Raw genomic sequence first — 27,959 nt, forward strand, 5'->3', positions numbered from 1 at the left:
AATTGCTGGGTTTTAAAAGTTTAAAACTTAAAGCGCTTAAATCGTAAGATTTATGCATTTTTCCGGACGATCCCACACTTTAAAATTTTGAATTAGAACATATATATATATATATATATATATATATAATAATAATAATAATAATAATAATAATAATAATAATAATAATAATAATAATAATCATTCTCAACGCCTACATTTTTTTTAATGCGGATATATTTTTAGACATTTCAGTTTAAAAAAGAGTTAGTTATTGAATGAATTATAAAATCGTGCTGTTTTAAAGAATTAAAAACTAACTCTCTTAAGTCCCGTGATTTTAAAGTGTGTCAGTATACAAAATAAATGAGGTCGCTACACTAAAAAATGATTATATATATATACATGCCAAAGTTTCAACCATTCTACCATCAAGCTTTGGTTAATGTTTTCAACCGATTTTGGGGTAGGAAAATCCAGAATCTATTTTAAATAATGAATTTATATTTTTGGGGGAAATGGGGTACCTCACTGATTTGTTGTGTGCGGTGCGGTGTATCTGAAATTCGGAGGAGGTGAGAAGGGGAGAGAGAGTGGTAACAATGGTGAAAGGTCAGAAACAAGAGATGTGTCCTTCAAAATGAGCTTCACGCCTGCAAAACAGTGAAATTGAGGTCAGAGGTGAAGCCGGGGTACCCCGGCGTTCACACTCCGACGCTCAAGTTAGCAAACTCAAGCTTTTATGGCAAATAGAGCTAGCTAGCCCTCTGTAAATTAGAGTTTAAGGTTGAAGAGAACCTATTTTTTGGAGTGTGAGTGTTCATGGTGAGTGAGAACATGAAGGAGAATGAAACCTAGGTACCTTTATATATGGAGCACCTCAGCTGCCATGTGGTGTACCATTTTTGGCTAACGTCCTTTTACCTCTTTATAATTTTTGGGCCGTTATCTGCATGTTCGCGGCGTATCTTATCTTTTGGAAACATGGCGCGCGCTGGAGAGTAGTCCAGGGTACCTCTGCAGTAGCTGTCGGGTAGGCGGTTGGGGACCACTGTCCTTCACTTTTGGCAGAGGTGGCAGGCGGCTGTCTCTCCTTTTAGCACGTCGTTTTTTATTCCTAATCTTGACAAAATCAAATAATATCTTTAAGGAGGTGGAGACGTTTCTCATGGCAGATATTTTCGGAGGATTCTCTTGCATCTGTTCTGTCGGGTACCTCGAGTTACGTGGTGTACCTCTAATTGTACGAGGTACCTCTATTTGTGTGGGGTACCTCTGTTTATATATGGGGTACCTCTATTTATACATGGGGTACCTCTATTTGTGTGGGGTACCTCTAATTATACGGGATACCTCAAATCACGCCGGGCACCTCAGATTGTGCGGGGTACCTCAGATTGTGCTGGAATCATTCAATTAGTTGACACGTGGCGCTCTATTGACTTTCCTATTTTTCCCTTAAACAGTTAATATTCACGATTTATATTGTCATGAGGAAACAACATTAAAATACATATAAAGATTTATCACAATGCAAATGACGCACTAAATTGAGAATATAATTAATTTACCAAGAGAAATACACAGAGAAAGAAAGCAAAGAAAGAGATGAATATAGTCTTCAACAAAAGTCAAGTCGACCACAGAATTAAGTGATAATGCCTACAAAATAAACAGAGTCAATGAAAACACACAGGCTCAAGTTAGAAAAATATGGGAACGTTTGAGAGAGAAATTTTAAAGAAAGAGAGAGAGAAGAAAAATTGCAAACTCTTTTAAAGAAAGAGAGAAAAATACTAAAATAGCCTCGTTCCAAAGCTAGCCTTACCCACCCATTACACATGTTGTCTAGGCATTAGTCTCATATTTCTTATACACGAACCATTTAGGCATCGAATGCTTGACTACTTAGATAACCATGTTGGATTGTTCTTTAATGGCACATCGACTAGTCACTCTCGTTCCAAGACCTCGATCCGACGCCAACTAACACTGCACCCTAATAGCTAAGCATTGCTCTAGATCTAGCAATTTATGTCTAGCTTTGGAACTAACATGGATATGTATTTAATGTGGGCAGTGGTTGATATTCTCTTGTTGAGATATTCCCTTAGTCACATGTGGAGATGACATCTAGCGGACTAGCACTTGTAATGATAAAGTGATGTCGAGATGATAACTTTGTCGCAATAAGACAGCACAAATAAGGTGCGTTGCTCTAAATGCTGTGGTGCCGAGGTGACACCTTTGTGGCAAGGAGATGGCGCAGGTGCTTTGCTCTTACACTTGGTGACAACTTTGTGGCATCGAGGCGGCCTCAACAAGGCACTTTGCTCCTACACTTGGTGTTGAGGTAACATTTTCATGGCAAAGAGGTTATGTCAATAATAAATGTTGCTCCTAACACAACAATGATGCCGAGATGGTATTGTTGGCACCAAAATGACATCTTACTTAAACGTTGAATAATGATCCTCTTTCTTAACATTGATTTGAGCGTATTATGTTACCTAGTTGGTTGATCTTGGTTTGCTTGGTTGTGATCTTGTTTTGGTCTTGATTTTTATATGATCTTGGTGTGCTTGGATATGGCATGTGCAGCTTCAAGCTTGGACCACGGCAGCAACTTGTAGATTTGGATCAAGCTCCGATCTGAGCAGCAAGGATTGGTCATGTCTAATCAAGTTGTATGATCTTATCTATCTCTCAAGCATGTGTTTGAACGAATACATTAGATAATGGTTTTAGGCTTAATTCAGCAGTTTAATTAAGGTAATTATTTTGGTTCCTTGCTAGCAAAGATTCTGAATCATGCCAGAAATGAAAGAATCTAGAAAATTGGGGCCCGGCTAGGGAGCTTACTCATATTTCCTCCTTCTAATACCGCTGCCATCTGCCCAAACGTTGCAAGGTAAAATCGCTGTCATACTGGCTGCAAAAACCATATTTATTGAGATATACTATTATGCAATACAATCTTAATATATTCGCCATTTTTTTTTCTCATTTCCTGGGGGCATAGTATCACATCCTTGTTTCCATGGGGGCATAATATCACATCCTTGTTTCCATGGGGGCCCTTAGCAGTAAAATAAGTCCAAAACACTGAAGATAGTCTATAAATATGCATGAAAAGAAGCCTTCCGCCGAGTAGTCAGGCTTGTTTGTTTTTTTTTTTTTTTGATGAATGGAAATTTCATTAAACAAGAGGATCAGTCAACAAAGGACATAACCATAGAGGTGGAACAACCCTCCACTCTCTAGGACCTGACATAGAACCCCCCACCCTAACTACATTGTGGGCAGCGGCGTTCGCAGATCGACGCACAAAAGAGAATCTCACTTCTCCAATTACTTGAGCTATAGCTCTACAATCCGCAATAAGTAAACCAAAACCATTAGAACTAGCTGATGGAGAAAGTAAAGCAGAATACACATTTAAGCAATCTGTCTCAATAATAATTTTAGATAACTGCATAAGCTTTATCCAACTAAACGCTTCTCGGACAGCCAACGCTTCAGCCTCGCGAGGGTGAAAAGAACCAGGAAAACTCTGACACTTTGCTGCAATAAAATCACCACCAGAGTCTCTAATCACCCCTCCAAAGCTGACTCTCCCCTGAGATCTAGATACCCCTGCATCCACATTACACTTCAGCCAACCTACAGGAGGCTTGCCCCAACACATCGAGCCGTGACCCAACGGAATATCCTCTGCAATAGTGAAAGTTCTCCTTTTAGCCTCTTGCCATTGGAAAAGACAATGACCAGCAGCATTTACTAGACTTTGAGCTTGGCTACCATGATTATTCCACACCTTATCATTCCAATTAAACCAAAGCCTCCAACACAACATCACAGCTAAATTACAATCGTCTTTACAGCAGCGGGTAAATACTTGCTCAAACCAATCAAACAAAGAAGAACAGCTCCCAAAAGTGCCAATAGAAGACAACACCCAGCAAGATTGAGCAAACAAACACTCCACTAAACAATGTAACACAGACTCATTTTCAGCATTACAGATGGGGCAAATTGGGGATACCTCAACCTTTCGAGGCCGCAAGTTATCCACTGTTGGTAATACATTCATCAATGCACGCCAAAAGAAATGTTTAACCTTACCTGGAACCTCCAGCCCCCATAAGCGTTTCCACACCCTACTGCTTGTCACATTAGCTTCAGAATTCAGTAGATTATAGCAACTTCTAACTGTAAATTGCCCTTTAGGATCTGCAAGCCAATACCAGCAATCGTCATCTTGTCTAACACTGAGAGGCACCTGCAAAATGAGGGCAGCGTCCCTTGAATTGAAGACATCCGCAATCAAATCATAATCCCACCTCCGTTGCCCTGGCACCATAAGACTATCCACAGTCGCTGTTGCAAGACTCTCATCCAGCTCCGATGTGATAAAGCCATTGTTTGCATCAGGAAGCCAGGGGTCCTTAGAAAGCTGAACCTGCTGCCCATTCCCAATTCGTATGCGACTACCATTTACTACTACATCCTTGGCAGCCATAATTGACCTCCATGTATAACTGGGGTTAAAACCAACAGAAGCATCAACAAAAGAAACCTTAGGATAATATCGGGCCTTGAGGATCCTTGCTACAAGAGAAAGCGGATTAGTCATAAGTCTCCAACATTGTTTCCCAAGCATGGCTATATTAAAGTCATGTATTCTTTTGAAACCAATACCCCCAACAGATTTTGGCTTACACATTTTGTCCCATCGAAGCCAATGAATACCTTTACCTCCAGTCCTCGTAGATCCCCACCAATATGAATTCATCATAATCTCCAGATCGTTACACAAGTCCAGAGGCAGTAAGTATATGTTCATAGCATAATTTGGAACAGCCTGGGCTACTGTTTTCAGCATGATTTCCTTTCCCGCCCTACTCAAAAATTTCTGACTCCACCCTTGAAGCCGCTGCCAGACTTTCTCTTTAATAAAATTAAATACCACGCTCTTCTTCCTGCCGATCTGTGAGGGCAGCCCCAAATAAGTTCCGTGATTGTCTGTGGCAGGAACTTCCAGAATGCCACACACCTGGCGTATAGACTCCTCGCCCATATTTGCACTGAAAGAGATTGAAGATTTATTCAAATTCACCTTCTGTCCCGAAGCAGCACCATAAACAGCCAATATACTTTTCATAATTCTGGCTTCATTGTGTTGAGCTTTAAAGAAAAGGAAGCAGTCATCAGCAAAAAATAAGTGGGATACCGCAGGGGCCCTCCTGGCGACTTTGACTCCATGAATTAATCCTGCCCTTTCACGATTTCGAATTAAAGAGCTTAGCCCCTCAGCACAAATGATGAATAAGTAGGGCGATAATGGATCCCCTTGGCGGAGACCTCTACTTGGAACAATTGGACCCACTTCTACCCCATTTCTAAGCACCTTGTATCTCACAGTAGAAACACACATCATAACAAGCTCGACCCAACCCTCATCAAAACCCATCCGCAACATCATGAGCTTTAAGAAACTCCACTCAACTCGATCATACGCTTTAGACATGTCAATCTTAAGCGCAGCTGTCCCAGCCTTTCCTTGTTTTTTCCTCTTTAAGTAATGAATAATTTCAGTTGATATAAGAATGTTGTCGGTGATTGCTCTGCCCGGAACAAATGCACTCTGGGAATCTGAAATAATTTCACCAAGAACAAGCTTCATTCTGTTTGCAAGCATTTTGGCAACAATTTTATATAATACATTACATAATGCAATGGGACGCATATCTGTCAGTTGCTCAGGCTGCGTATGCTTAGGAATCAATACAATCAAAGTGTCATTAAATTTTTCTGGGAAAGCTCGATTCGTGATATAACTAAGACAAGCTTCAGTAACATCCTTCCCCACTACATGCCAAAATTTCTGATAAAATGCTGGGTTCATGCCATCCGGTCCCGGGGATTTGTCTGGATGCATACTAAATAAGGCCTCTTTAACATCTAGAGTCGTGAAAGGTTCTAACAATAATTGGTTATGTAGTGCAGTGATACTAGCCTCAACACAAGCTAATACTGGTTCACATATACAACTCTCCGAAGAAAATAAAGTTTGAAAATATTCAACAATCAAAGCATCAATCTCAGAAGGGCGTGAATACCACATACCCTGTTGATTCCGCAACTTATCAATCATGTTTTTCTTCTTTTTCTTGGAGGCTGTAGTATGGAAAAACCGAGAGTTCATATCCCCCTCTTTAAGCCAAAAAGACTTGGCTCTCTGTTTCCAATATACTTCATGGCTGTGAAGTAATTCATTGTACTACTTCTTGACTTCTGTAAAAGCTTCCAGCCCTTCTTGATATCTCCTTCCACGCAGAATTGCCATCTGTTGTTTGCAGTCCACAATACGCTTGCGGAAATCCCGAAATAACTTTCCCCCCCAGATCCATAAATCCCCTCCACATACAGCTAATTTATGCTGAATTGGAAAACCAGCAGAAGAGCTCCAACTTCTTTGAACAACAGCCTCACAATCTGATTCTCGAAGCCACACATTTTCAAACCTAAACCGTGTGTGACGATGAATGAAGCCCGAGGGATTCTGGTCCACGAAAATGGGTAAGTGATCAGAACAAGTTGCCTCCAAACTCCAGACCTTTGCTTGCGGGAATAAATTACACCAGGCCGTATTTGCAAGAGCCCTATCTAACCGCTCCTCAACCCACTCCTCTGCACCACGCGACCTCTCCCAAGTGAATGGGTAACCCGCCATCCCCAAATCCACCAAACCAGCATCAGCCACAGCCTCACGAAAGCCACGCAACTTCCAATTGGGCTGAGCTCGACGCCCTCTTTTCTCATAATTAAAAAGTAAGTCGTTGAAATCCCCTAAGCAAATCCATGGCAGAGATGAAATGGTAGTAAGGTAACGAAGAAGATCCTAAGACTCACGTCTTCGAGCTGACTCTGGATACCCATAGTAACCTGTCAAACGCCAGTGACCCATACCCGCTCCTCTTATTTCGATATCCACAAAATTCTTTGCATATTTGATTAGGTGAGCTTCGTATTTGCCATCCCATAGTAAGGCCAATCCTCCACTACGGCCCACCCGATCCACCACAAACATATTTTCGAAATCCAATTTATTTTTAAGAAACTCCAATTGATTTCTATAGCAGAGAGTTTCCATAAGAAAGACAAAAGAAGGTTTTTTGTGCTTGACCAAATCTGTGAGAACCTGAACTGTCCGTGGTTGGCCCAGCCCACGGCAGTTCCAGCTAAGGATACTCATTGGGTTCGGTGGGCCCGATTGACAAAGCCCACCGCTAATCTGTTTTTTTGAAACAAACCTATCTCCATCATATGCGAGGTACCACTTTGAAGTACCAGATTCTCTTCCAGTTCGAGCTTAGATCTTCTTCTCTTATTCTCAACAACTACAAGGCCCAACTCAAAATCCTCCTCACCCTCCTTTGTTGGCCCAGTACCAATTACTTCTTTTCCTTTGCTAGTAAGTTGACTCTTGGCTGGCACCAATAAATTGGATGCCTTGTTAAGCAGCACTGACCTATCCTTCTCACCTCCCTCAGTGCTACGTAAGTTTGCAATTCCTGATTTTATGGGATGCACGGAATCAATCGACATATCATCCGCGGATTCCATGCAATTTCCATATTTTCCTTCTCCCATCTCCGGGGGAACCGAACACAACCATTTCTCACCGGAATTCATGTTATTCCTTCTTGTGGGAGCCTTCATCCATTGCCCATATGGCTTTGTAATGGTGCTTGCATGACAGTCATAAAGAGATGGACATTGTTTCTCAGTGTGGCCAAGCAACCCACATATAAAACAAAATACATGAAGATGCTCGTACTTGAAATCTATCCATATCCACTCACTCCCAATTTTCTTCAGCTTCATACGGCGTTTAAGCGGCTTTCGAACATCAAGAGATACCCTTATCCTCATATAATTCCTCCAAACCCCCATTAAGTTATTTTCATCCGAGGCCTGGAATTCCCCAATATAGTCAGGCTTGTTTGTTGATTGCGAGGATAATGGTTCAAACCTTATAAAAGTATTATAGAGGTAATTCTTTCCTTAATTATATTCTTCCCTTGATTATAATGTATAATGGAGTGTAGACAACTTTTTCCCTTACAAAATATTAAATATTAGGGAGAGTAAAAATATCAAAAGAAATGTGAGTAGACTAAACGTCTTTCGACTATTAATGAGGGTAAAATTTAGTATAAACTAGTGTTTCATAAAATTTAATGTAAATTAATAATTAAGTAGGAGTTTTGGGCGTCTGAAGGTCGAGTTAAGTAAAGACTATATATTACCTTCTTTAAGAATATTAGTGAGTCAAATATTAGTGAAGGTAAAAATATCAAACAAAATGTAGATAATGAGAGTAAGATTTAATGTAAACTAGTGTAAACTAGTGCTTCACAAAAGTTAATGAAACTAGTCACATTAATTGTCTAATTGTAAAAATTAGTAGCAATCTCATATAATATAAATTGTAATATGAGAAATAATTTTATGTAATTATTAAAAAAAAATACTTGTCTTCAAACTTACCTGAGATGTAATCTCAACAATAATCTCACGTAACTTTTTTAAAAAAAAACAACTACTTGTCATCAAAAAGTTTGAATCCACAGCATAACAGATGACGTTTAATATTTTAAATTAATATATATTTAAAGCTTAAAAATAAGGGGAAAAAAATTTATGATATGGATCAAATTCTTATTTAATAAAAGTCAGATAATAAGGCCCTCACACTTGATGGACAGTCAGAAACTTGTATGATCCACTATACTACACAATGGTACGACCATTAAAAAAAATTAAAATTAAAAAAAAAAAATCATTGTCATGACCAAGTTCACACCATTAACATCACGATCATCAACGAGTTAATTTCTGACCTTTGCATACTAATAAGCTAAGTGGTTTTTCAGTTCTCACTGCATCGTTCTTGGACTAAGTGAGCAAGATATGACCAATGGTAGGAAAACTAATCATTGACCACGCCACCTCCTCCACCAGGAGGAAGGAGAAGGTCGCTGAGGAGGAGGAGGTGTAAGGAGGTCCAGCATGGTTTCCTTTTCTTTCGGGGTCAATGGTACACCTCTAACAAGGTTCAAAGCCATGATGTGTACATTAGTCTTTTGCCTGTGCCTGTTGTAAGCCCATATTCCTGCGGCAGCACCTGCAACGAGAAGCTGTCCCCCAAAACACCATTACTTATATGTAAAGAGAAATATCACAGCAAGAATTGACCTTTAATTTAAGATGGTTCTACTTCTCTTAAGTTCTACTTCTCTTATGCCCTGAAACTGACCGGTGATAGCCACAAGGCTGCAGTCTGCAGATCAAACTTCGGGGCATATAGTACTGTCTCCCCAAAATCATCCTCAAGCTTCTTGTAAACCTCTTTATCAGTTTTCCCAGCTTGAATCTCATCACGAATTAACTGCAGCATTATTGCAAATATAATTGGTACACAGGTTCAAATAATCTAACTTGTGAAGTGACATGAATACGGTTAAAACATAAACAAAGGAGAAAAGGCATAGCAATAGACGACATCAAAATGAGCTACCAAATCAAGTTCTAGGCCAACTGAGGATTCCCTCGGAACTACGGCATTTATCCTATATTCCAATTGGACAAAATAGTTCCAAGTTCTCGATAATATTTCATGTTGAAAATAAGTTTTTATGCATTGTGAAACAAAATCAGTCATAATAAATCTAATAAAATAGTTTGAATTACTGTGGCGACATATTAGAAAACTGAGAATCTTAGGACTACTACATACAGAAAGAAACAACTTGCAATATCTGCTTATGAATGTTCCTGAGAACAATGACAGTATCTGCTTGTGAATCAATATTTATCTCAGAGCAAAAGAATTACCTTTCTGAGGAGAATGGCAATATCTGCTTGTGAATCTTCAATGGATTGACTCCCACAGTCAGTGCACCGGACATTTCGACTGATGTTTCTTGCCCTGGCATCAGCCATTTGTTTCTTTTTCAACTCATCATCATTACTGGCCATTGTCAGCGTGTATCACCTCTAGTCTGAAAAACTATCAAAATCCAAACAAAACCAAAAACAAAAACATTACAATAGTTACCCGAAACACAAAATACAAAATTCTTATTAAATTTTGGTAGTTCTATATTCACAGAGACATTTTGTCAAACACTTACCAAACAAGGCGACTATAAACAGAGTTTGACCACTCCCCGCTTGTGCACTCAATCTATTAACACAATATCCAAACCCGCTTCAAAATTCCAAAATTCCCGGATTTTCTATTTCTTATGGGTTGATTCAAGTTATTCAATACATAATTTGCCAGTAAAGAAGAATAATAACTTCAAACGTAGGTTACACAAAATTATATATACCATAACTTTATATCCATGACTAAATGATTGCATCTTTGATTCTAACCAAAACCAAGATGACTTTTAGTTATAAATGCAACGAAAGAGAGTTGGACTCTCTTCGGTTTCCCAGAAACTACTAACTTTAAACAACTTAGGTCTCACTTCAGGGACCTCAACTAAGCGAAACAGTTGAAATAGTTTCAGTTGATTAATAAGCTTTTCATTTCATTGTTACCCGATATCCCAGCTGCCTATCAGATATAGAGCGCGGGAAAAAACAGAACGATGAAGAAGCGATAGTACAAACAAAGACGAGAAAAAATTAGTGTAATCAGTAGGCACCTGGTACGCTCTACTGAGGCTTCTTTGTTCTTGGAACTTGAATCAGCTTTGATGATGATAGAGGTTTAGTAGGGGTTTAATAGTTAATACAAACGCTTGGTTCCTCTTCAACTGCCTCACAATTTGATGAAAAATGGTTCAGACAAATTTACAAAATAGATTTTTTTATTTAATTTATAAATTAAATTTAAATTCAAAAACATATCTTGTATCCGCCACATTAATCACGTACTTAAATTTATTATTTAGAAATTAATGTGTCATTAATTTACTGATATTTACAATAGAAATTTTTAAGTAAATTACATTTTTACCGTTAAAAAATTTAAAATTAATATACTTCTAATTTGATGCTGCCTTTCGCCTCTCACTTCACCTAAAAATAAAATAAATTAACGTAAATTTTTTTTTTTATTATTCTGACTATCAGTGAATTGATAATGTAATAGGAGAACAAATTCATTTTTTTTCACTTCATAGTTCATATGAGAACAAAATTAAATAAAATTTTACATAATAATTACGTATATTATGTTGTACTTTTTACCTAAAAAAAATTTATATTTATATTTTCTAATACGATGTTGCTTTTCGCTCCCTCATTTCCCTCAAAAACAGTTTTTCTCGCTTCCCTCCAACCAAAGTACCGAACAGGCCTTTTAAGTTAGGGTTTAGGGTTTTATTTCCTCTTCCTAAACTATATTCGTTTATTTTGGTGGTAACCGAAATGAGAAACTTACAGTTATCGTTCAATCAAACGCAAAAGGTGAGACTTGAAAAAGCTCTCGAAAGGCTTGAGTCTTTATCTTCAAAGTCAAACCCTAACTCCTGCGTCACCGTCGGCGACACCATCCCTGTTTACGAAGATGGCATCCTCAAGTAATCACGGATTCCGACTGAATCTATTTATTTTCGCTTTATTGTTCTTATTTTTCTAAAATATGGATTTAATTAAATACAGGGGACACGGAACCTCGGACCAGAAGGGCGAGCTTGCTGCGACAGTCTGTGGTGTTGTCGAACGCATCAACAAGTTGATCTACGTACGCGCTTTACGCGCCAGGTAATTGGAATTTGCTAGGTTTTAGTCAGTGTTTTAAATCTTATGCATTTTGTGTTGTTTGGTTCCGAAAAATCGTTGCTTTTGCTTTAGTTCTATTGTTTGTTCATAGATACAAGCCGGAGACGGGAGACATTGTCATAGGACGTGTCATAGAGGTAAATTCAAATTACTTAATTAACTTCATTATTTGAAAGTTAATTCATATCACATTCTTGTACTATATCGTCTCTTCTACTTCTTCAATTTTACTAGCTAGAACCTGAACAATGTTCAGGTTGTTCCGAAGAGATGGAAATTGGAAATAAACTTCACACAAGATGCCATTTTGATGCTTTCTTCAATGAACTTGCCTGATGGAATTCAGGTATCATACTTTTTCTTGAAGGTTGCTCTAGTTACCCTATTGGGTGAAATATGCTATAACTGGGAGTATCAAAATAATGATTTTGTTCATAAATATGGCACCATATGAAGCATGGGGCTTGTCTTATATTTTTATGTTTAAGATCTGCCTAAATGTGGATAGTTTTGTATTGAATTTTCTCTTTTGTTTGCTAGAGGCGGCGAACGGCCGTGGATGAGCTCAATATGCGCAGTATTTTTACAGAAAATGACTTAGTCTGTGTAAGTGAATTTCTACTTACTCTTCGTTTCTTGTATGGTGTGCAATGTGCCATCTTAGGGAAAGAACTAGTTACTTATTTGATGTTGCCAACTCTGTTCTCTTTTACAGGCTGAAGTTCGTAGTTCACAGGGTGATGGCAGTTTACAACTTCAAGCAAGAAATCAGAAGTATGGCAAGGTGTGTCCTGTTTGAAAAGTTTTCAGGTGCATCTTCCGCATTTTTTTATCTTTACGCTCACTCTTTTATAAGGAAGAACAATGTAGATGTGAAGGAATGGCCAATACCATCAGTGCAAGAAAAAAAATATATATATATTAGTAGGTAAATTTAATGTCCAACTAGCAATTTCCTTATTCCTTTTTTGGCTTAGAATTAAGCTGCCAATTTGACTATACCTTGAGGAAAGGAAAGTTGTACTTTAAAATTATGCCTTGGCATGGGCAAATCAATATTTGCTTGCAGCTAACAAACTGTTGAGGATGGGAACTTTAAGAATTCCAAAGAAGACTAGGAGTAACTTAGTGTAGTGATAATAACAATGTTTATGATTCATTTCGTTATGTAGGAAACAGAAAAATTTCATTGTTAAACTGTTTCTCTTTTTCACTTTAATACCTAGCATCGTTGCCATCAACATTATTTCATTAACATCAATTTCATGTTATTCATACCTCTAATGTATTATTATTGACATGTACCAATATGCCTGCAGCTCGAGAGGGGTCAACTGCTCACAGTTGATCCTTATCTGGTGAAGAGACGGAAACAACATTTTCACCACCTGGAAGAGTATGGAATTGACTTGATAATTGGATGTAATGGATACATCTGGATTGGTGAGCATGTTGAAGCCAGAGACAAGATGGTGGTGGATCAAGGAAGCAATTCTGAACAACTGATCGCTAAATGTGATAAAAATTCCATGGATCTTGATGAACAAGATGGAACTTGCACTCCACGAGAAGCGAGACAGAACATTTGCAGAATTGCAAATGCTATTCGCGTCTTGTCTAGACTAGGCTTCAATATAACAGTAGAAGTGATCCTGGAAACAGTTAACCTGAGCAACTCACTGAATCTTGATATACACGACATGCTTGGATCAGAGTTCTATGTTCTGGTTGCAGAGAGTGAAGCTGAAAGGCGAAGCCTGAGCAAAAGGAAGCGATGAAATTTCATACAAGTGATTAGAAAAGTCACGTCTTTTTTATACATTGGGAATTAGGATAACTTTATGCTGCGAAAGGGTGTTATTTAGCTGAAATTCTTGTTCAAAATCGAGGCAATAGTTTGTTTAGATGTACTAGTTTGTCATGCTTCATTCAGATTAAAAAAAAAAAGGAAGAAAAATGCAACAGTTCGATGGCTTGCGCTATTATCATCATCGTCATCATCATCATTATCTTTGTTATTCTGAAATAATTTGCTACTAAAATTGGTCGCAGACCTGAACTTTCTCCTCCCACACATTTGTTGGTAGCGTATGTTTATGTATTCCTCTAAACTAATGAAGGTAGAAATTTAGATTGATTTACAATAAAATTGATTTAAATTGATCCTTGTAGATCTTTATAATTTTAAACGTCAGAAAAATTCTAATGGTAACGTCTTAAACTAAAATTAATTACACATTACATCGAAGCTTGAAATCTGTTGCAAAGTTTCGCGACGGAGGGACTTTTTTTTTTTTTTCTCCATAACAGCTTATGCTCTCTGAAATTATAAAAGATCGTCAAAACTTGCAATAGTCTAGTAGCAATGTAATCATGTGTTTATAATTCTCAACTCCTACAAATTTACAACCCCCATTAGTATATTTTTCTACAAAGATCGACGTCGATCATAATCCTATTGTTTTGCAAGAATAATGTGACGGTAAGCGGTTGTTCCACCGTGTGCGGGGCATTAATAATCAAAGCTCATCTTTTACAGGAGATTGTAGGCATTGTTCATCCCAGAAGTAGGGAAACTTCAATTTTGCTGCAGTATGAGGCATGGACCAATCTTCGTATATAAACCTGAAGCAGGAGCCAGAACCTCGGTAATCACAACAAAAAGAATCAAGAAAAGAAAGGGAAAAATAAAGAAAGCAACAAGGTGCTTTGCACTCAAACATCTGAGAACATTATAGTATAAAACTGAAATAGAGTTGCCTCTATGCTACTAAATGGTTTTCATGTAAGACACATTGGACTAAAAGAAAATGCCATAATCTCGGTAATCATCTATTTGATTTCAACTCTATTCTGAATTGGTCTTACTAGAAACTAATGCTGGAAAGGTATTGACAGAAGTTACAGAGTGAGTTTCTTTTGGACCCCGGCCTGCAAATGAAGTTGTTCATAATCATAAACAGCAAGATCTTTGCCAATAAATATTTTTTAATGTTTATTTATTCTCATATAACATAAACTAAAGCCCAATTTTAATGTTCATTTACAGATAAGCCTAAACCCAACACTCAGTAGAGCTCAATTCAAGCTAAAAAGCAGTTGAGCCAAGCCTGAAATATCAAAGGCAAAATTTGGATAGGCTTGACTAGTCCTCTAGGTAATTCTATATGGAGCTTTTTCCTAGAAGTTTGTTCATTAGAAGTAACCGTGGATAACTTAGAGCAAACACTAAAATGGAAACAGTAAAGACCACAGAAACTATGAAAAAAACTTCAAATGGTAGCACGCACCTTGAGGCATATTTAAAAATTTTGAATATGCAAAACATTTTGACCCACAACTAGAAACCAAGCAAAAATATGGAAAAGTACAGTAATAGCAGTTATTGAAGAGCTATAAGTTGAAGACGAAATGTCACATACACTTTAACAGGCGGGCGAGATATTACAACAAGCATTTGCAAATCCTCGTTTTCATTTGTATTCCACACCTGCAATGAACATCATCAACAGTCGTCAGACCCTGGACATCTAGTCATCCATGTTTTGTTGCCCTTGCAGCAATTTAAAAAATTAGAAACTCCAAATGTGTGAAGCATGAGTAGTTGATTCAACCATCACAATTATCTGGCAGCATAATTATGAGAATTGTCAACTCTTTGGCTGTTGTATGGATATTAAATTCCTATATATAAAATTTTCTCTGTCATCCACAGAGAGCGATGGAGTGTGAATTTGTATGGTTGAAAAACCATGTAGATCTAAGGCTTCACATGTCGTCCAGCCTTTGTTGAGTGTGAATTCTCAAACAAGCTTGTCCACAACTGACTAATGTGCAACACTAGAACGGTAGTACCAGAGATAAAAAGTATGTCCCCTTATTAGTGGACACTGCTCAGTAAGATGAAATAATGATCAGTTTCTCCATATTAATAATATGTTTACAATGCAGACTCATAAACTAAAGAACATCTGAGGTGAACCATCAACAAGCAATAACGATGGTATGGTTTACCTGGTGAGCATCATTGACAGGAATGTGAAATGTGCTATTTGCAAAGAAAAAATGTTCTTGTGGCTTTCCAGGGTGCTTTTCATGTGAACTTGAGGCAAGATAGAGAGTGCCACTCCCTTTTAGGACAATGAAAATTTCTTCACAAGAGTGCCTATGAATTGGTGTTCGCGTTCCAGGAGAAAATGTTTGCAGCCAAACTTCAATCTGTAAAACCCCAGAAATGCATTACACGGAGCCTTTAAACAGATATAATGCATCATAAACTTGTCTGCAGGAGGATGACAACCCACATTGATTCAGGGCAATGTGAAGGAAGTGTGGTTCTAAAATGACAACCAATATGAAAAATGCAAACATTTATTGTTCAAAGGCACAATTTTGATAATATCATGAGAAAACTCCTAAAAATTCAGAATTGAAAGCAAGCAGCTGGTTTAACTCCTAAAAATTCAGAATTAAAAGTAAGCAGCTGGTTCTATTTTCAACCATACAAGTACAACCTCTAGCTAGTTACTGCATGATTTTATATGCGATACCTAGGTTAAGTTTTTAATAAGATCTTTGGTTTTGCAAAATGAAACCATGAACTCACAAGATCCTGGGAAAAGTAAATTCCCAAATGCAAATATGTATCAATACCTCTTTCATCCCATGTAAAATTGAGCCTGCCACAGTAATGTGGGCCAATCCTTCCCTTCCATAGTTATCCTGGGGAAGCTCACTGATATTCCTTACAAGTGGAAATCCTGCATCAAAAAGTAAACAGACTGAACTAGTAAATACCAGTATAAAGCATATAGAAAAGGGGATGGGAAAATCACATTTAAAATTTTTCATTAAGCCGCAAGCAGGTACATTTTTCTCACTAAAACACATTCAACGGAAAATCCACATCATTTTGGCTGCCTTATAGAAACTCAGTGCACAAAAAGTACTACGAGAATGTCATTTACGTATGAACAAAAGAAGGCAACAAGACCAATTTTAATTAGACACAATACAATGTCATACGCACATAGCTTGGTCCAATTATCACTTAATTTTCCTCAATCAAACCAATGTTTAATAATCAGCATTGAACTTAATAATACAAGTAACAAAAATAAACAAATAAATAACAAAATAAATAAGGGGGCTAATGCTAGCCGAGACCCATACGCACGAGTTAAAAGTAATATATTACTTGATTCTTAACACCAATTTTCTACGTCATTTTTGCAAACAACAAATAACTAAATAAAATAACAAAAATGAACAAACTTGACTCACCCTTGATTGAGCAATGTGAAGCGTCAGCTTCAATATTTGCAGATAATAAAATGAAACTTAAGCATAAGAAAATCAACCAAGACCTCGCCATCTTCCGGCTGCCCCTAGCTTTCTGTTTCAGCCGAACAAAACAAAAATCTTCTTTCGTACTTCTTCGCTAAGGCTGCTGGTTTTAGTAGTGTTTGTTTTTGGTATCCCGGTTTCTTATTTTTAGCACCTTCTGGTACTTTCTTCCCGATGTCGGATCGGATCTTCCAAATGGGTCCGTAACTGAATTGTATTTATATTTTTTTTCAAAATAAAACAGTTAATATCAACATCCAAATAAGTTAGGGAATTTTACAGTAATAACCATTAAAGTTTTGATTTTTTTCATCTTAACCCCTCAAAAATATTTCTATCAACATTAGCCATAAAACAACTTTTGAGACCAAAATACCCCTCCTTCATCTCTCCCCCAAAAAACTTGTTTTGTGGCCAAAAAGCTTGATTTTTTTTTTAAAAAAAAAATCTAATCTTTTACGGCTTGTTGCATGACTTTAAGATGGAAAATTTGTCAAGTTGTATTCTATCAGCATTATTATTATTAATGCTTTCACCTGCAAATCCATTGATATTCATTCCCCCTTCCATAATCTTCGTGCCCAAATTGCTTCTAACTTTTCTCGACTTCGACGCGGGTGAGAGATTGCTTTTCCTTTCACCTTTTTGTTTTCTTCCGTTTAGCTTCATTATTTAAAAAAAAAAAACCGAAACAGAACAGAAACAAAAGCTTCAGCCCGCGGCCACCGTCCAAGGCTGCCGGCTCTCGTTTTCCGTCACCGATCCGGACGCAACCACCACTAAACGGATCATAAATCGCCGGCCATCAAACCCCAAGCATCGGACACCGTTGATTAGCCACAGATCGCCGGAAAAACAACCAAAACAGCCGCGCCAACCGTGCCGTCATTCACCGGTTTCCGCCGCGATTTAGCCAGCACCACCGTAATCAATCCACTCCTCTCCACGAGCTCAACCTCTTTCGTTATTCCCCACCTCCGATCGACCAACCCATCGCCGGAATCTAAGCATCACCAAACAGTTACAACTTATCTCAAATTTCCGGCCAAAACGCCACCGTTTCCGACGAATCACAAACATCATCATGAACAACTTCAAAACTTAGTGCGACAGGGTGCCTGTCGCACCAAGCCTGTCGCACCAAAATTTGGTGCGACAGGCACCCTGTCACCAGATTCATCCCCTGTCTTGGTGCGACAGGCACCCTGTCACCAGATTCATCCCTCGACTCAGATCAATAAGTTTGAAAATAACTCATGCCACGATGCCGATTAGTTTTGGTCTGTAAAGAAGGGTAATTTGGGGAGAAAGACTTGTGTTTGGCTAATGTTGATAGAAAAAAGTTCAGAGGATTAGTTACAAAAATAACAAAATATTTATGGTTATTTTCGTAAATTTCCCAATAAGTTATGTAACACTCATATTTTAACGAAAATTATACTACAGTAATGACGGTAGAGTTCGTTTGGTTTAGAGATAAAAAGCTTGTAAGTGGAACCTTTTTTCCTTCAAATTTTATTCTAATGTTATGTTTATTTGGGGTAAATAACATGAGTTAAGATGGTTTATTTACATTTAAATTTAGTATTGAACTAAATCCAGATCTTTTTTTTTTTAGGGAAATAAAATTCATTAAGCAGATAACTTAGAAATCAACCAAGGGGGTGGAACATGCCTCCACTCCCCCGGAGTTGACAAAGAACCTCCCACCCGAGCAATAAAATGAGCAGCGGAGTTCGCAGATCGCCTAACAAAGGAGAAAGTAACATCTCCTATAGATTGAGCTAAAGCTCTACAATCGTTAATAATAAGACCAAAACCATTAGGGCTAAAACTATTAGTAGTCAAAGCATTGAAAACTTGCAAGTTGTCCATTTCAACAGTGACAGGAAAAACGGGTAATCCTTTGAGCCAGCTGAGGATCTCTCGCACTCCAATAGCTTCAGCCTCCCATGCATCAAAACTACCTATAAAGCAATCACTCCTTGCAGCTATGAAAACCCCATCCGAATTACGAATGACAGCCCCATGACTAATCTTGCCACTGGAAGAGAAGGTTGCCGCATCAACATTGCATTTAAACCACCCCACACTTGGCCTTTGCCAACACACGGTCCCATGAGAATCTGACACAAAAGTGTTATCAAACAGCTGCAGCTTCCTCACAGAACGCCATTGAAAAAGAACCTGGCCGGCTAGATTAAGAACACTTGACAGCCTCCCATTTTTGTTCTTCCAGACCTTAGAATTCATATTCAACCAAAGGCTCCAACAAATCATAGCAGCAAGGTCACAATCACCACTGCTGCAGCGGGCAAAGACTCTCGCCAGCCAATCCCCAAAATACATACAACCCCCCTCAAAACCAATTGGAGACAATAACCAACATGATTTAGCAAAAGAACAGTTCAACAAACAATGGACAACAGATTCATCAGCCGCATTACAAATGGGACAGGTAGAAGCTAACTCAACTTGACGGGGTCGTAAGTTATCCGCGGTGGGCAGGACATTAACCCCCGCACGCCACATAAAATGCTTAACTTTAGCAAGGACTTTAAGCTTCCAAATTCGTTGCCATATATTACTAGAAGGAATCTCCGAAAGGTAAACTAACATTTTGTAGCAGCTACGAACAGTAAACAAACCTTTAGAGTCAGCAGACCAATACCAAACGTCATCATCTCTTTTGCTACTTAGAGGAATTTGGGTGATAAAACCTCGATCTTTCTCATTAAAGATGTCTGTCAGAGCATCCAAGTCCCAGTTGCGTTGCCCTGGTAACATGAGACTGCTTACTGGAGCATTGATTATAGCATCAGGCAGGGGGGTAGTAACATATCCATGATCCAGATCTGGAAGCCATGGAGAGCCACCAATCGTGGTTTGAAGACCATTACCGATTTGAATGCGACTGCCCTGGGTAATCACATGATGCGCTGCCATAATAGACCGCCAAGCATAGCTAGGATTGCTTCCCACAGTAGCTTTGCCAAATGAGGTCAGCGAGTGGTATCTAGATTTAAGGATGCGCGCCACCAAGCTATCAGGCTGAGATAAAAGCCTCCACCCTTGTTTTCCATGCATTGCCACGTTAAAGTGGTGCAGCTGCTTAAAACCGATTCCACCATGAGCTTTAGGCTTACATAACCTCTCCCACCGCATCCAATTTATCCCTCTACTGTCACTCCGATGATTACCCCACCAAAATGAATTCATCATGCGCTCAAGCTCTCTACAAAGATCCAAAGGAAGAAGGTATAAGTTCATTGCATAATTCGGCATTGCCTGTGCAACTATTTTCAATAAGATTTCTTTCCCCGCTCTAGATAACAGCTTTTGATTCCAGTTTTGGAGACGACGCCAAGCCTTGTCACGGATAAATCGAAATGTCTCATTCTTGTTTCGGCCAATAGAAGATGGCAAGCCAAGGTAAGAGCCATGGTTGCTGGTAGCCGCAACCTTCAGAATGTCGCAAACTTGCTGAGCTGAGGCAGCCCGAACATTAGCACTATAAGAAATCGAAGATTTATTGTAGTTCACCACTTGTCCCGAAGCTGCCCCATAACTGGCCAATGATTGTTTGATGATCCTAGCCTCTTGTTCATTTGCGTGAAAAAAAAAAGAAGCAGTCATCCGCAAAAAAGAGATGAGTCACAATCGGAGCTCCCCTAGCTACCCTAACTCCATGCATCAAGCCTGCCCTCTCTTGCTTGCGAAGTAAAGAACTCAACCCCTCCGCACAAATGATGAACATATACAGAGACAGGGGATCTCCCTGCCGCAGCCCTCTGCTAGGAGCAATTGGGCCCACTTCCTTATTATCCTGGATAACCTTGTAAGTGACGGTAGAAACACACAATAAGATTAGCTCAACCCATCTCGCAGCGAATCCCAACTTCAACATCATAGCTTTTAAAAAACCCCATTCAATCCTATCGTACGCCTTGGACATGTCAATCTTTAAGGCTACAATCCCTGTCTTCCCTTGCCGCTTTCGCTTTAAATAATACATAATTTCTGCCGATATTAGGATGTTATCAGTGATGGCCCTCCCAGGGACAAAAGCACTTTGATTCTCAGAGATAATCAAGCTGAGGACAGCCTTCATACGATTAGCTAACATCTTGGCCACAATCTTGTAAAGAACATTACATAATGCTATTGGCCGTAAGTCAGCTAAATACTCAGGTTTAGACTTTTTTGGAATTAACACTATGGCAGTAGCATTTAACTCATCAGGGAATTCACAATTATCAATGAAATTTAAACAAGCAGCAGTAACATCACCTCCAACAATATGCCAAAATTTCTGAAAGAATACAGGGTTCATTCCGTCCGGCCCGGGCGATTTGTCTGGATGCATGCTAAAGAGCGCATCACGAACATCAATAGCTGTGAAAGGCTCCAGTAACTCCTGATTCTGTGCAGCAGTAATCTTAGTTGCAACACATGAAATAATATATGCACTAGTACTTCCTTCCGAGTGAAATAATTTTGAGAAATACTCTCCTATTAAAGAGTTCACCTCTGCCGGATTTGAGCACCACTGGCCAGCGCTATTCCGTAATCTCCCAATCATGTTTTGTCGCTTCCTCTTAGAGGCAGTAGAGTGGAAATACCGGGAATTCATGTCCCCTTCCTTCAACCACAGCGACTTCGACCTTTATTTCCAAAACACCTCATGGTTGTGCAATAACTCATTGTAACACTTCCTTGATTCCACAAATTCGGCCACACTCGTTTGATCTCGACAGCCCCTAAGAGACCCCATTTTCTACTTGCAGGAAGCCAACCGATTGAAAAAATCACAGGCAAGATGACCTCCCCAACACATGAGAGCAGATCCACAAAACAGAAGCTTAGATTGAATAGGACAACCACCTGAAAGCTCCCAACTCTTTGTAACCACCTCCATACAATTTGGCTCACTAAGCCAAACATTCTCAAACCTGAACCTCTTAATCCTAGAAAATTAATGGTGTGAGGAAGGGTCCAGAAAAATTGGCAGGTGATCTGAACACATAACTTCCAGACTCACTACACTAGCTTTCGAAAAAAGGGAGAGCCAAGTGCTGGAAACCAGAGCTCTATTTAATCTCTCCTCCACCCAGTCAACCGTACCCCGAGACCTCTCACAAGTGTACTGATAGCCTTCCATGCCTAAGTCAACCAAACCAGAATCTGAGACAGCCGCGCGAAAGCCTTGAAGCTTCCAATTTGGGTGCTGACATCTGCCACGCTTCTCACTATTATGCAGGAGATCATTGAAGTCTCCAATGCACACCCACGGTAAAGAAGAAATGGATGATAAAGAGCGAAGAAGCTCCCATGAATCTCGCCTCTTACTCGTCTCAGGGAAGCCGTAGAACCTCGTACACCGCCACGTTCTAGAGTTTGCATTTTCTACTTGGACGTCAATGAAGTTACGCCCAAATTTCATAAGCCTAACATTGTGAGAAGAATTCCAGTAAAGGGCGAGCCCACCACTTCGGCCCACTTTATCCACAGTAAACAAATTATTAAAGCCCAACTTAAACTTCAAGATCTCTAATTTTTCTCTACTACATAAAGTTTCCATTAGAAATATAAAATCCGGTTTTTTACTTCTGACCAAGTCCAACAAAACCTGCACTGTCCGTGGGTGGCCCAGCCCACGGCAGTTCCAACTTAAGCAACTCATTGCTCTCGGTGGGCCTGTGAACTAGGGCCCACCGCTAATCCGTTTTTTGAACCACCCACATTCTCCATTACTTGGGTGGATTTGGTCTCATCACTCCCCAACTCTAGCTGTATTGCACTATGAGCCCTTCTCTGTTTGGCATCTATAACAATAATACCAGAGTTAAACTCTTCCCCACATTCCTGTAATTGACCCGAAACTTTAGGAGGTGTCATCACTTCCTTTCCTTTATCAAGCAGTTGACCAAGTTTTGTCAGAAAATGTTGAGATCCTGCTATAGTATCCATAATCCCAGTAATGTCTCCCCCCTCATAATTGTTTCCCTTATTCAAGCCTGGATTTATGGTACCTTCCATATCAACTGTCATGGCCTCATCGGAATTAATGCAGCTTCCAACTTTCATCTCCTCCTCCCCTGGTGGAGTTGACCGCAGCCAGCGATCGCCAGCATTCATCAAATTTCCACGTGTAGGCGCCTTCATCCAATGGCCAAACGGCTTAGTAATAGTAGCCGTAGTACACTTATACAAAGATGGACAACTTTTCTTTGTGTGACCAAGGAGACCACAGATAAAACAAAACACATTCAACCTTTCGTATTTGAAATCCACCCACATCCAATCTCCACCTGCTTTCTTGAGACGCATCCTACGCTTGAGAGGCTGCCTAACATCAATGGCCACCCGGATCCTCATATAGTTCCTCCAAATCCCTTTAAGGTTATTTTCATTTGATTCCACAAACTTGCCAGTGTAATTACCAATGCTCTGTAAGATTTTCTCTGATTGAAAACCAATAAGAAGGTTGTAGATTTGGGTCCAAAATGATGTATGAAATAAAGGTACATGTTGAGGTTGATCCTCTGCCCCCAGCCGCTGAACAATGAGAATATGCTGGTCAAATGTCCAAGGCCCTGAGTCTATCACTCTGTTGATGTCAATTTCATGAAAGAATTGGAAGAGAAATAGTGTAGGCGACAGATCTTTAATACAAACTCCTCTGCCAGGCCTCCACAGCGACGCCATAGTGCTCTTCATGGCTGGGAAGTTAATCACCTTGTCCGTCAAGAACCTACCCACAAGGCAGTAGCGGAAATCACTTTTGGCCTCCTCGCATTCATCATCCTCAACCCCCGCTACAATTATCCCCCCTTCCTCATCCTCAGCAAGAGTAAGCCATGCATAAGAGTTGTTTAAGTTAGCCTCCATTGTTGTGTGCGTACCCGCCATACTCAGAACAACGTGACTAACTTGGTTGAGGCGAAACAGTGAATAAGAAAAAACTAAAGAGCAAAGAAAACGAAGAAGGTATTTATTTACTTGTCAAGCAGACAAGACAAACACACTTGCCAAAGGACAAGACTTTTTCCACAGAGACATTTAAACGAACAGAAGATGTCCATGTTAACTGTTAAGTAGATACTAAATCCGGATCTTTAGAAAACAAGCAATTGGTAATTATTAAATAAAATATATTAATAGTTATTAATATAGTAAAATTAATTTATAATTTATTTTAAAATATCTTTTGTATTACAAATATATATGTGTGTTCACGTTTTTGTGTGTGTATATATATACACACACACATATGTATAAAGGATTTATAACCGTATTAAAGTTAATGATAAATTAAAAGATAAAAAAGTACAAACTATAATGCAGTGTATTTTATCATGTAATGTATTGAAATTTGTACTTTTTTATTTTTTTACTTATCGCCGACTTTAACATGATAAAAAAATCTATGATTGAAAACTCACTTTATATACATACATACATACATACATATATCTACATAGATGTTTGTTAATAGCATTCTCACTTTTTTTTTAATACTGATATTTACAATCAGACATATAATTAAAATTATAATATTTTATAAAATTCTATGAAGTGCTTACCCAAACAAATAACCATTGTAAATGAGAGATATAACAATGGACGTTTCTGCTTCACTCGCATTTTATAAGGGAGAAACACTATAAATTAACTTCATACAATCATAATTAATTGAGGAAGATTGAATTCATGGAGACTCGAATCATTGTCCTCACAATTATAAGGGCAGTGGTTCATCACTCGGCCAAAGGCAACATTCTCACTTTAATGTCCTCACTAAAAAATCATTTTGGTATAACTTTTTAAATAAAATTTATTTAAGACAAATTTTTGTTAGGAGATATTTTACAAATAGAGTTTTCACAAAAAAAAAAATTTATTGCACAGTTGTCAATGAAAGTTTTATTAAAAGTTATATAAAATTATTTTAATGGACAAATTTTTTAAAAAGTTATGTTCTGAAATAAATGAAATAAGATTATTAAATAAGTAAAAGATATTTTAGGTATTTAATATTTTAAATAAGTATTTAAATCTTTACTCATAAAAACTCAAAATTTAGACTTTTGTTAATAGAGGTACAATAATTTATTTAATTTTTAAAAATTCTAATAAAAAATGAAATAACAACAAAAGAATAAAAAAAAAAATGAGAATAAATAATTACTATGCCCATTACATGAATCATTTGAAATGGGTACATAATTTTCCTACAAGCCAAACATTAATATCTTATCTTGACAGCAAAAGGCGAAAGGAAAAGAAATCCCACTGTAAACGGCTGCAGAAAGGACACTTGAAAGCATACAACGGAGCTAATTAACAGTAAGAAACCTTAGCCATTTCCGAGTCAGGGCTTAACTTCCGGCTCCCCTCCGGTCACCGAATACAGTCATATTTACCGACCTCCTCGAACAGGTCCTATTTTTTTCTCTTCTTATTCTATCTTTCTTGGATTTACTGTCAATGATTTGCGTGCTTTGGTTGCTGAGAAAATGCAGGGAAAGAGATAAGTTATTAAATTCGTAGACTAGCAAATGGGGCGTTTAGGATTTTATGCATGTGAATTGAAGTTTCAAATTTTGTTCAAACAGAAGCTTACTGCCTATACATGTACATATGCTTCTCGATGTTTTTACACTGCACCGCCTTAAACAAATTATTAGTGCTGTTGATAAGAGTCAATTTAGAATGGAACTGTTTATGGAGTTCAGATTGGAAAGTAGTGTCATAAGAACTTGTAAAGTTGCTGGTGACTCTTCTTATATTTACCTTGACTTTGTGCAGATTGTTGCTTTTAAGAACATGAGTATAAGAAGCTATTTTGGCATTAGAAAATCCAGTTTTTTGCTTGTACACCCAGAGTTACCTGCTTTTACATGTTGGAGACCCCAGTTAGAATCTTTATCAACTTTTGGAATCACTGGTAATCATGGAGGTGCGATTAGGTTGATTGCAAGGTCCCGGTACTCATTTGCCGATAGAAATGTGGATGCATCTGTGCGCAATCCCAGCACTGTTCGTTTGGGTCGGAAGCAAGGAGGTTCCTCATCTTTGTACAGTCGTCCTAGTATATTAGAGATGAAGAATGAGAGGATGGCAAATCGTGCCAAGGTCTATGATTTCTTGCAGGGCATTGGTATTGTTCCTGATGAGCTTGATGGGTTAGAACTTCCTGTGACAGTTGAGGTTATGAGGGAACGTGTGGATTTCCTTCACAATTTAGGGCTAACAATTGAAGACATAAACAACTACCCGCTGGTTCTTGGCTGCAGTGTGAAAAAGAATATGATACCTGTGCTTGACTACCTTGGCAAATTAGGTGTTAGGAAATCCACTTTCACAGAGTTCTTGAGAAGATACCCTCAAGTCCTCCACTCTAGTGTTGTTGTAGACCTTGCTCCAGTGGTCAAGTATCTGCAAGGCTTGGATATCAAGCCGAATGATATTCCTCGGGTTCTTGAGAGATATCCGGAAGTGTTGGGATTCAAACTTGAGGGGACCATGAGCACATCAGTGGCTTATTTGGTAGGAATTGGAGTGTCAAGAAGAGAAATTGGAGGTGTTTTAACTAGATACCCGGATATTTTGGGCATGCGAGTAGGCCGGGTGATCAAACCTTTTGTGGAATATCTTGAAAGTTTGGGTATTCCAAGATTAGCTGTAGCTAGATTGATAGAGAAGAAGCCTTACATTCTGGGATTTGGATTAGAGGAGAGGGTGAAACCAAATGTTGAATCCCTTCTAGAGTTTAGTGTTAGAAAAGAAGCACTTCCTGTAGTAGTGGCACAGTATCCTGAAATTATAGGAATAGACCTGAAACCTAAGCTTCTTGGTCAGCAGAGTTTACTCAATTCAGCTATTGACTCAAGTTCCAAGGATTTTGGCAGCATTGTTGAGAAGATGCCTCAAGTTGTGAATGCAAGTAATTCTGCTGTTACAAGGCATGTGGATTTCCTAAAAAGCTGTGGATTCTTCTTGCAGCAAGTGAGACAGATAGTAGTGGAGTGTCCCCAAGTGCTTGCATTGAATCTGGATATTATGAAATTGAGCTTTGATTACTTCCAAAGGGAGATGCAAAGGCCTCTGGATGATTTGGTTGTTTTCCCAGCTTTCTTTACTTATGGTCTGGAGTCTACAATTAAGCCAAGACACAAAATGATCGCAAGGAAGGGTTTGCAATGTTCCCTGTCATGGCTTCTTAACTGTTCTGATGAGAAGTTTAAGGAGCGGATGAACTATGACACTATCGACCTGGAAGAGATGGATGCAATGCCATCATTTGACATGAATACACTGATGGAACAAAGGAGTGATGAGTCAGCTTCTGAATATGAGGAAGACAGTGATGATGAGTATGCCTGAACTTATGAATCTGCGATTCAGAGAATGCGGTCCAGTTGGTCTTTATTTGTAGAGCTTCTGGCTTAATTTATCAAAAAGGCATGCCTTGCTAGACTGCGAGAAGATATACCTGGTTTGTGGAGATACTGATATGAATTTCTATGATGTAATACTTTTTTTTTTATGCTGATAAGTAATTTCAAAGCATTGGCCTAGTTTTAGGCAATTTATGTATGTGCGTGTATATACATTGAAGATGATAGGCATTTAGGTATTCATGAAAATTTCAATAATTCTATGTTAATATGTGATTTCATGAGTTTGGAACTCATGATTCTAATCCTTTTCTGGCCTTTGCCCAAAATCAGGTCTTTATATATAAATTCATGCCCACATAAGATGTTAACCTTAATTGCAAGCATCAATTAGAAGGCCTTGCGGAAAAAGAGATAAGAGAG

General features: G+C 38.6%; 4 protein-coding genes across 5 annotated transcripts; 2 read left to right on the forward strand and 2 right to left on the reverse strand.

The window, feature by feature from the left end:
- Positions 1 to 8,685: 8,685 nt before the first annotated feature.
- Positions 8,686 to 10,885, reverse strand: LOC102607252 (hypothetical protein). Of its 2 annotated transcripts, XM_006479724.3 has the most exons (5): positions 10,707 to 10,885; positions 10,182 to 10,234; positions 9,883 to 10,057; positions 9,305 to 9,436; positions 8,686 to 9,185 (listed from the first exon to the last, which is right to left on the reverse strand). In XM_006479724.3, the coding sequence occupies exons 3-5, from the start codon at positions 10,024 to 10,026 to the stop codon at positions 8,982 to 8,984; spliced, it is 480 nt and encodes a 159-aa protein (XP_006479787.1). In that variant the 5' UTR covers positions 10,027 to 10,057; positions 10,182 to 10,234; positions 10,707 to 10,885; the 3' UTR covers positions 8,686 to 8,981. The 2 variants fall into 2 exon arrangements, with proteins under 2 accessions (XP_006479787.1, XP_006479786.1); XM_006479723.3 differs by lacking the exon at positions 10,182 to 10,234 and having other exon boundaries at positions 10,707 to 10,882.
- A 400-nt stretch (positions 10,886 to 11,285) lies between these two features.
- Positions 11,286 to 13,772, forward strand: LOC102607744 (exosome complex component RRP4 homolog). The gene is made up of 7 exons (XM_006479725.3): positions 11,286 to 11,585; positions 11,668 to 11,769; positions 11,879 to 11,924; positions 12,044 to 12,133; positions 12,328 to 12,393; positions 12,503 to 12,571; positions 13,107 to 13,772. Exons 1-7 carry the CDS (start codon positions 11,434 to 11,436, stop codon positions 13,563 to 13,565), a joined length of 984 nt encoding a protein of 327 aa, XP_006479788.1. The 5' UTR covers positions 11,286 to 11,433; the 3' UTR covers positions 13,566 to 13,772.
- A 164-nt stretch (positions 13,773 to 13,936) lies between these two features.
- On the reverse strand, positions 13,937 to 17,324 carry LOC102608050 (auxin-binding protein T85). The gene is made up of 5 exons (XM_006479726.4): positions 17,071 to 17,324; positions 16,441 to 16,547; positions 15,802 to 16,005; positions 15,210 to 15,277; positions 13,937 to 14,412 (listed from the first exon to the last, which is right to left on the reverse strand). Exons 1-5 carry the CDS (start codon positions 17,159 to 17,161, stop codon positions 14,307 to 14,309), a joined length of 576 nt encoding a protein of 191 aa, XP_006479789.1. The 5' UTR covers positions 17,162 to 17,324; the 3' UTR covers positions 13,937 to 14,306.
- An 8,019-nt stretch (positions 17,325 to 25,343) lies between these two features.
- On the forward strand, positions 25,344 to 27,847 carry LOC102608335 (hypothetical protein). The gene is made up of 2 exons (XM_006479727.4): positions 25,344 to 25,575; positions 25,945 to 27,847. Exon 2 carries the CDS (start codon positions 25,963 to 25,965, stop codon positions 27,520 to 27,522), a length of 1,560 nt encoding a protein of 519 aa, XP_006479790.1. The 5' UTR covers positions 25,344 to 25,575; positions 25,945 to 25,962; the 3' UTR covers positions 27,523 to 27,847.
- Positions 27,848 to 27,959: the final 112 nt, after the last annotated feature.

This window comes from Citrus sinensis, chromosome 3 (assembly GCF_022201045.2).
Source record: "Citrus sinensis cultivar Valencia sweet orange chromosome 3, DVS_A1.0, whole genome shotgun sequence".
Taxonomy (NCBI): domain Eukaryota; kingdom Viridiplantae; phylum Streptophyta; class Magnoliopsida; order Sapindales; family Rutaceae; genus Citrus; species Citrus sinensis.

Coding starts and splice junctions, on each gene's coding strand:
- LOC102607252 (XM_006479724.3), bottom strand. CDS start 10,026: ATGGCCAGTAATGATGATGAGTTGAAAAAGAAACAAATGGCTGATGCC. Junction 9,437..9,882: donor TTGCCATTCTCCTCAGAAAG/GTAATTCTTTTG, acceptor ATAATGCTGCAG/TTAATTCGTGATGAGATTCA. Junction 9,186..9,304: donor CAGCCTTGTGGCTATCACCG/GTCAGTTTCAGG, acceptor TTTGGGGGACAG/CTTCTCGTTGCAGGTGCTGC.
- LOC102608050 (XM_006479726.4), bottom strand. CDS start 17,161: ATGGCGAGGTCTTGGTTGATTTTCTTATGCTTAAGTTTCATTTTATTA. Junction 16,006..16,440: donor TTTTACATGGGATGAAAGAG/GTATTGATACAT, acceptor GGGGTTTTACAG/ATTGAAGTTTGGCTGCAAAC. Junction 14,413..15,209: donor TCTCGCCCGCCTGTTAAAGT/GTATGTGACATT, acceptor CTCCTGCTTCAG/GTTTATATACGAAGATTGGT.
- LOC102608335 (XM_006479727.4), top strand. CDS start 25,963: ATGAGTATAAGAAGCTATTTTGGCATTAGAAAATCCAGTTTTTTGCTT.
- LOC102607744 (XM_006479725.3), top strand. CDS start 11,434: ATGAGAAACTTACAGTTATCGTTCAATCAAACGCAAAAGGTGAGACTT. Junction 11,586..11,667: donor TACGAAGATGGCATCCTCAA/GTAATCACGGAT, acceptor AATTAAATACAG/GGGACACGGAACCTCGGACC. Junction 11,770..11,878: donor GTACGCGCTTTACGCGCCAG/GTAATTGGAATT, acceptor GTTTGTTCATAG/ATACAAGCCGGAGACGGGAG.